General features: G+C 51.6%; 1 protein-coding gene across 4 annotated transcripts in view; it reads left to right on the top strand.

The window, feature by feature from the left end:
• DDX11 (DEAD/H-box helicase 11) overlaps positions 1-8001 on the top strand; it is a 31815-nt gene extending 23814 nt beyond the window's left edge. For 3 of the 4 annotated variants that reach the window (XM_010590797.3, XM_064284739.1, XM_023549015.2), the window contains 13 exons: positions 1642-1680; positions 1949-2060; positions 2215-2349; positions 2902-3014; positions 4675-4747; positions 5114-5217; positions 5881-6030; positions 6320-6388; positions 6507-6607; positions 6941-7025; positions 7300-7378; positions 7555-7709; positions 7798-8001. In XM_010590797.3, the coding sequence (XP_010589099.2) occupies positions 1642-1680; positions 1949-2060; positions 2215-2349; positions 2902-3014; positions 4675-4747; positions 5114-5217; positions 5881-6030; positions 6320-6388; positions 6507-6607; positions 6941-7025; positions 7300-7378; positions 7555-7709; positions 7798-7827 (1245 nt within the window). In that variant the 3' untranslated portion in view covers positions 7828-8001. The remainder of the gene's footprint in view (positions 1-1641; positions 1681-1948; positions 2061-2214; positions 2350-2901; positions 3015-4674; positions 4748-5113; positions 5218-5880; positions 6031-6319; positions 6389-6506; positions 6608-6940; positions 7026-7299; positions 7379-7554; positions 7710-7797) is intronic. The other variant, XM_003410769.4, reaches the window with a different exon arrangement.
• The last annotated feature ends 184 nt before the right edge of the window (positions 8002-8185 follow it).

Raw genomic sequence — 8185 nt, forward strand, 5'->3', positions numbered from 1 at the left:
GGATCTAAAACATATCAATGTAGTTGCTCAGCCCTTACACAGAGCAGTGTGTCAGAAAGGAAAAGTAGGCTTCAGTCTCTATGTAAAACGGCTAAAGGGTTACAATATTGGTGAGAAAGGGTGCCTTTCTTTATACCTAAACCTATTGCTGTTGAGCCGATCCTCACTCATAGCAACCACATAGAACAGAGTGGAACTTCCCCATAGGGTGTGCAAGGAGCAGCTAGTGGATTTGAACTGCCAGCCTTTTGGTTAGCAGCCTGAGCTCTTAACCACTGTGCCACTAGAGCCCCACAGTAGAAGCTCCCAGGTTCTCGTCACCTTACTACATCTTTCGTCTGGCACCATCTTTCTCCTGGGCTTTTGACAGAAGCAGGAAGTTAAGATTGGTGGGGGTGGCCCAGGCCCCCAGCTGTCAGGGCCAAGGTAGGTGAGAGCATGGCTAGGGCTGCCCTCTGGGCCCTTCTCATCTTCCCGATTCAGCTGGGGGCTTTATTGCAGCCTCAGATCTCTGCTTTCTCCAGTCTTGCATATGTAGCCGTCTCCCAGCCTGGCCACAGCCACCGTCATGAACACTGTAGTGATTCTAAATGAATAAAAATAGCTGCCTCTATTGATGGAGCACTTGCTATGTTCGAAGCAGTGTGCTAGGATCTGTAACTCCCCAGTAGGACATGCTTAGAGAGGTTACCCTAGGAAAATCACATGCACAGGGTCACACAGGAGCAACATGCGGCGGATGGCGGAGCCCTTGTGTGAACTTAGCTGTCCTGGCTTGTAGTGGGGACTCTTATATTCTGCCTTTGCTGTTTTCTTCAAACCAGCTTTCCCCCCGAATTCCCCATTTTGGCCCCTATCACTGCCGTGACCCACATCACACAGGCTGGAAGTATAAGTCATCCTTGATTCCCTTCTCCGCTTTGTGTCCGTGAGTCAGCCACCTCATCCTGACAAAGCTCTTGCCCTTTTCATTTCCACAGTTGCTACTCCAGGCCAGGCACTTTCCCTCTTGCCTTTCTTTGGCCTTCTCCATTTCATTCTTTTCCCCCTTCCAATGTAGTTTACAAAATACCATCTAGTGAATCTTAACTGGAGGATGACACTCTTCAGAAATCCTAAAAGGTTTCCAAGTCATCTTGTCATTCTAAGCTAAGGTCTGGCTCCAAGCTACACTTGGAGGCTCCAACTAAATTACACCCCAGACTTTCCCTGAAGAAGCCTAAGCTTTACCCCTTTTATACCTTTGCTCGTAGGGTTTTCCTTTTCTTTTTTTTAAACTCTTGATTTTTCAAGGCCTGGCTTAGATGCTATCACCTTGAAAGATGCAGAGGAAATGTAACTTGTATGGAGCATCTTAAGAGGCTGTGGGCCTGTAGAGACAGGTTTGTGAGGAGGCAGCAGCTGTGTGAGGCTTTGCAGCCACCCTTCTGGGAGAGCACCATGTTGTGTGTGGTGGTCGCAGAAGAGGCCTTCAGGAAGGAGATTGAGTTGGTCGACCCAAATACGGCTTTGGGCTCTGCAGGAGATGCCAGTGAACCCTGCTTCCTGGGGTGTTGGGAGATGATTGCCTTTTTTTTTTTGTATTTAGATTACAGCTTGATCACATCTTACACGCGTCCATAGCTGGGTTTGGTTTTGCAGGTGCAGCGGTACTGTGAAAAGAGCATGGTCAGCAGAAAGGTGCGCTCCCCTTTCTCGTGGGCTGTGGGAGGATCTGGCAGCCACCCTGCTGGCTGCCCGCACAGTGCCTTTCTCTCGTACCCTTGGGAAGCTATAGTCACTTTGTCTTCATTCTCCTCAGTGCATAGCAGCTTTCCGGGGGGTGGGAAGGGGGGCTGTGACTGGGGTGGGAGTGAGTTGCAGGTGGCCTGGGCCTGGTGAAGCCACTGGCTGCTCCCAGGACTGCTGCTCTCACTCCTCCTTGTCGCTTGCTCTCGTCCCAACCCAGCTCTTTGGCTTCACGGAACGATACGGAGTGGTCCTTCCCCCTTCCAGGGAGCACCCCAAACTGACTGGGTTTCAGCACTTCCTGCAGAGCCTGCAGCCTGGGGTGACCGAGGGTGAGTCAGGATGGAAGGGCTGGGCAGCAGGCCCTGGACAGGGGCCTTCACTCCTCACACGTGGACCGTCTTTCCTGGAGAGTGACTTTAGCCCAACCCCTGGGAGGTTCTCCTCCTCGTCCTTGGTCCCAGACTCTCTTCCTCTGCTCTGTAGCAGCTCCTTCAGCTCCTGCGGACGAGGGTGAGGCCAGGGCTCCGCGGCCTGCGTCTCCCCTGATGCACGTCGAAGGCTTCCTTGCGGCTCTCACCACAGCCAACCAGGACGGCAGGGTCATCCTGAGCCGCCAAGGTAATCAGATGCTTTCCTGGCCAGGCTTGGTTCCAAAGAAAGAATCAACCTAGAGCCAAGGAGCCAAACCCCGAAAGGATCTTTTGCTTCTCCTGGCACCTCCCTGGGTTCAGAGGAAAAATGGGGTGGAGATAGCTGGCCTACTAAGACCTGGGGCAGGTGAGGGAGGTGGTGGGAGGCAGGGCACAGGGGCTGGGTAGCAGGTCCTCTCAGGCAAGGTTACTAAGAAGCCATGTTGCCTGGTGGCTAAGGTTGTGGGCTCTGGAGTTAGGTGGGCTTTGGTTTGTGTCTTGGCTCTCTCGCTTGCAAGCTGTGTGATCTGGACCCTCGATGAACCTCAGTTTGTTCATGTGAAAATGGAGGCAATAATAATGTCTACTTCAGATGGTTGTCCTGGAGATTAAATGGGATTTAATTTCGAAAGAAAGTGATAGGCCTTGTGTCTCATACTTGGACCCACCTGGAGATGCCTTTTGTCCCAGACTGATAGAAGTATCTGCTGGGTCTGCCCTCGTGCTCCATGGAGCTGTTGTTTCTCTGTCCTTTTTTCAGGCAGCCTCAGTCAGAGCAGCCTGAAATTCTTGCTCCTGAATCCAGCTGTGCACTTTACCCAGGTGGTGAAGGAATGCCGGGCAGTGGTCATTGCGGGGGGCACCATGCAGCCGGTGAGGACACCAGACGCCATCTGTCCTGTGGGCCCCCAAACCAGAAAAGGGTCTGCTTGAGCAGGTCACACGGTGTCCACTAGATGGCACCGCTGCACTATCTCCCTGCTTATGCCTTTTAGATGGTGGGGGTAGCATGGAGGTGTGGAGACCACCACTGCTCCCATATTTCTGTAGCCAGACAAAGCCGTTCTGTAGTATCAGACTCTCAGGTGCCTTCATGCCATTCCCTTCCTGCATCCACCACAGAAATGTCAACCTTTTTTATAAATTGAAACTTCAATATATGTTTTTTAGAAGAGTATTAACATTTTCGTTGTGGAAAGCAGAGATAAGCAAAAACAGAAGAAAAAGAAACAAAAAAGCTGATAATTCCACCAGCCAAAGATTGGTTTTGGTGTATATCATAGTTTTTCTGTGCATCATTTTTACACATGCATCCATATTTTCAAAGTAAAACAAAAAATGGTATTATCTCTGCATTCTGTTGTTATAACTTGCTTTTTCACTCAGCAACAGAATGTCATAAACATTTTTCCTTGTCAGCGAGTGTTTGTTTATTCTGCCACACTCTGGCCATGCTGTATTCTGTTATGTGAATATATTACATTTCATATCACCACTCCTCTTTTGTTAGCTGTTTAGGCTATTTCTGGTTTTTCTGTATATTAAACAATGCTGTGATACATGTAACCAAATCTCTGCACAGCAGTTATTTCCTTAGGATGCTTCCTGGAACAGGACTTACTGGCTGAAAGGCTGTGTGGGTTTCTATTCATTCAGCATATTAAATTGATTCACAGTTGATAATTGTTTTGGCTGCTCAGACTGTCTCGAACCTGGCCAGTGGGAACCCGTCACCCGCCTTCTGGTCCTCTGAGGTGGCCCCCTTAGTCTCTGACACTCTCCTGCTTCCTGGCAGAGCAAGATGTCCCAGGCTTACCTCATGCTTTATTTGCCCACGATCTGGAGTCACTCATTTCTCAAGGAGCCCTGATTCCTTTTAGTGAAAAATGATGCTTAGAAACCAAGAATTGGATGCTGGAGTGTTCGTACTGCTCCTGGGTTATTGTTTACAGGCCATTTCAGTAGACAGATCTAGGAAGTGTGGTTTCAGAAATCAGGAGTTCATGCTGATATTTCTAAATCAGAATCGAAGAATCGGCTTATGTGACTTTGTATTGTCTCTTAAGTGGAACGTTTTGGTTTCTTCTTATATTATTCCTCTACTGTGTAATCTACTTAGAGTAGTTTTAGAATTATAATACGAATATTATTTCAAACAGTAAAACTACTACTAGTAAAACTAGTGACTGAAATTTCATTTTTTTGTATTTTTTGCCCTTAAGACTATATCCTATATATGTGGTCACTAAGGATGTAAAGTCACTTAAGTTGGGCTTTTCCCGGGGTGCTGATGTTGATTTGATAGATAAGTAGGCCCTTTTGTTGCAGTTTGTTTTCAGTTTTAGAGTTTGCTTTTTTGCCTTTTTGTCAACCCTGGGTTCAGTCTTTTCTTTGACGACTTTGTATTTACTTGCTGCTTCCTAGCCCAGACTTCAGTCTTCCCCGCCCTGTCAAGCCCCCCATCTGCTCAGTCCTCAGGCCCCTTCTCCTGGGCGTCTCGGAGGGCACAGAGCCCTGACGTTGTACTCTGCAGGTGTCTGACTTCCGGGAGCAGCTGCTGGCCTGTGCTGGGGTTGGAGCTGAGCGTGTGGTGGAGTTCTCTTGTGGTGAGTCTCCACGTCCAGGGTGGAACAAGCAGGGTATTCACGTCATAGACCAGAAGCCTGGCTCCCTCGTCACAGTGTATCCACACTCTGTTCTCAGGCCCAAAGGGCTGAGACTGTGCATGGTCCTCCGCCAGCTTTCTCATGAACTCATTTATCCCTGTGCTCTCATGCTTCTGTTCTTGCTCCAGTTACGCGGGAGAGGTTTGAGCACTGCCCAGTTTTACTTTGGAAATGGGGAGGGTGGATAAGTGATATAAATTGCTTTTCCCAGTCTGGGAGACAGGGCTGGGGAGGTGCCCTTTTTGGAATCCACCTTGCAGAACATTTTGGGCCTCCAGTGCTCAGCCCTTCACTGGGTCTCACCAGGTCACGTGATCCCTCCAGACAATATCCTACCCCTCATCATCTGCAGCGGGCCCTCCAACCAGCAGCTGGAGTTCACATACCAGAAAAGGGAGCTGCCTCAGATGGTTAGTACCAGGCAGCTTGCCTTACTGCAGGCCTGTGTTAGGGCACGAGAGGTTCCTGGGGTGGGGGCAGTAGGGGAAGCCAGCACTGGGGGCCTCCATCTCTGAGCCAGCACAGGATGAATGCCTGTCTAGATGTTTCTCAAGGAAGATCTCAGCCTTCCTTACTCCTTAGGGTGCTGCATGAGGTTTCCTTAAATCTCTAGGCATCTGTTTAAGTCAGAGCACATGAGAAAGCAGCCCATTTGCTTTGGCTCTCTTGCCATTTGGTTGTACAGCTTCTGCCCTGGAGACGGATGTGGGTCTGGGGTCTTAGGGGCCTGGTTTGTCACTGATGATGCTTAAGCCCCAGTTGCCCATCAGGACGTTGGGAGTCGGAGTAGGGAGATTCCGGGGCACACCAATAGGAAGTTTTCTCTCTGTTGTCCTAGCATTGCAATGTGTGTGTTAAATGGTGTCGTCACCAGAAGCACCGTTTGGGTGTGATTGGTAGGGAGGGTGGCACATGGCAGTCTGTAATTCCCACCCAGGGGAGCCACCCTCCCATATTCCTCCCTCTGCCCGAGTTACCCCGGGGTCTCTGTACTCCGCCCTGAGGTTAGGAAGCCTTTCTGGAGTGAGGCTTCGGCATGGCTTTCTGGAGGGGCTCCTTGTCTTCCTTCATAGATGGATGAGACAGGCCGCATTCTCTGTAACCTGTGCAACGTGGTACCTGGAGGGGTGGTGTGTTTCTTCCCCTCCTATGAGTACCTGCGCCAGGTCTATGCCCGCTGGGAACAGAGTGGCCTGCTGGTCCGCCTGGCTGTCAAGAAAAAGGTGAGTGGCCCTTCAGCTAGACCTTCACTTGTAAGGACAGTGGCACCCAGAGTTCCTCTCCTGGATTTCTCATGCTCATCAAATAGAGTGCTGTGGCCTCCTGTGCAGGGCCTTCTCCTCGTTCCTTATCCCCACCACTTCTGAATCCTCTGCTGGTCCAGAGGAGTCCAAGTCCCCTCTGACCGTGAGGCTCTCCCGTCCTTAGTCTGGGAAAGAAAAGGCCTAGAGCAGATCCGACATCCAGGCATTCTGAAGCCTTTCTTGGGAAGTAATACCTATTTATCTCTAGATATTTCAGGAACCCAAGAGAGCAAACCAGGTGGAGCAGGTACTGATGGAATATTCCAAGTGCATTAAGGTGAGAGCTAAAACTCTGAGGCCTTGGGTCCGGAGAACATAGGAGGCTGGCAGCTAAAAATATTTTGAGTGGCATCCAAGCTTTAGCTCGGCAACTCGGGGGCTGGGTATCTCTGCAGTGCTGTGGCCAGGCAGCAGGCACGATGACCGGGGCCCTGCTCCTCTCTGTGGTCGGAGGAAAGATGAGTGAGGGGATCAACTTTTCTGACAACCTAGGCCGGTAAGTAGTGGTCCCCTTCTCACCCCTGGTCCTGCCTGCAAGCTGCTGCCATCTGCAGAGCCTGCCCCAGGCTGCCTGCTCTGGGCCAGTCAGCTGGGTGGGGAAGTGTTGCAGCAACTCTGGATTTGCGCCTTTGAGGCCAGGTCGGGGGTTAGGCCGGGTTCACTTCGTTAGCCTAGCCTGGATCCCTTGGCTGAGAACACGCCTCTCAGGTGGCAGGTACAGCGTGGGGGAGGCAGAGCTGCGAGCACAGCGAGAGGACTGTGGAAGGGGTGGTAGAACACAGCAGGTGAGGCCTTGAAGGCCTGTCTGTTCACGTGTGCCTCCACCCAGGTGTGTGGTCATGGTGGGCATGCCTTACCCCAACATTAAGTCTCCGGAGCTGCAAGAGAAGATGGCCTACCTGGATCAGACCCTTGTGAGTACCCCTGGCACCCCAGAGGACAGGAACGAGAAGCCAGGGGCCAGGTCTCTGCTACTGCTGGGGCCGAGATAGCTTGGACAGAAAGCACCTCCGTACCCTCTTGGTCTTCTCTGTGATGTCACCTACTACATCAGTGCTGGTGTTGGGCCCCTGAAGTCTGCTGGTCTGTTGGTTAGAAGCCTGGCAGTGCCGTTTTCTCAGGGAGAACTGGGAGAGTGGCAGGAGACAAGAAACGGTCCTGACAGGCCCTCTCCTTCACCCTTCCCAGCCCAGAACCCCGGGTCAGGCCCCCCCCGGGAAGGCTTTGGTGGAGAATCTGTGCATGAAGGCTGTCAACCAATCTGTAGGTAAGCCTGGGGCTCTGTCTGGCTATTTGGAGTTATGATGGATGGCTGGACAATGAGGTGACAGGATTTTACCTGCCATCTCTGATCTGAGGGCTGAGGATGAGGAGGGAGACGTAGTAGAAATGTACCTGAAGGAGGCAGGTTTAACTCAGAGCCGTGATCTCTGCCCCCACCAGGCAGGGCCATCAGGCACCAAAAGGATTTTGCCAGCATTGTTTTCCTGGACCAGCGGTATGCCCGCCCGCCTACCCTGGCAAAGCTACCAGCCTGGATCCGAGATCGAGTGGAGGTCAAAGCCACCTTTGGCCCTGCTTTTGCTGCTTTGCGCAAGGTGAGTCCTGGCTTTCCCCTCCCCTGAGGGCCTCCTCCTGCTGCAGTCTGGAGATCTAGTTGCTCACTTCCTTTTCCTGTCTTTCCAGTTTCATCGGGAGAAGTCTGGTCCTTCCTGACAGATGATGGCACACCGCCCCAGGCTGCCAGGCTCTCCCTTCACCCTGCCCACGTGAAATGCCATCCTAGGCCTGGTCTGCAGAGATCCTAAGAAGGTGAAACCCAGGATGGGAGTGTGGCGTCATAACAACCCCCTTCTGGAATCAGTGGGCTGCCAGGATCCAGGCACAGAGTATGGAAAAGCCAATAGAAGAAAACCTAGGTTAATTCTGGAGAAACGGTGGGGACCGGCCATCTTTGGGCCCATCCTGGGGCAGCTCCCCTCCCTGGAGTTGAATCTTCCTTTCCATTCAGCTTGGCCTAGAGTAAGCTGCCTGCTTGCGTCTCGCCCAGCCTTTGTGGGAGGTAGTGCTAGCG

This window comes from Loxodonta africana, chromosome 4 (assembly GCF_030014295.1).
Source record: "Loxodonta africana isolate mLoxAfr1 chromosome 4, mLoxAfr1.hap2, whole genome shotgun sequence".
NCBI classification, from domain to species: domain Eukaryota; kingdom Metazoa; phylum Chordata; class Mammalia; order Proboscidea; family Elephantidae; genus Loxodonta; species Loxodonta africana.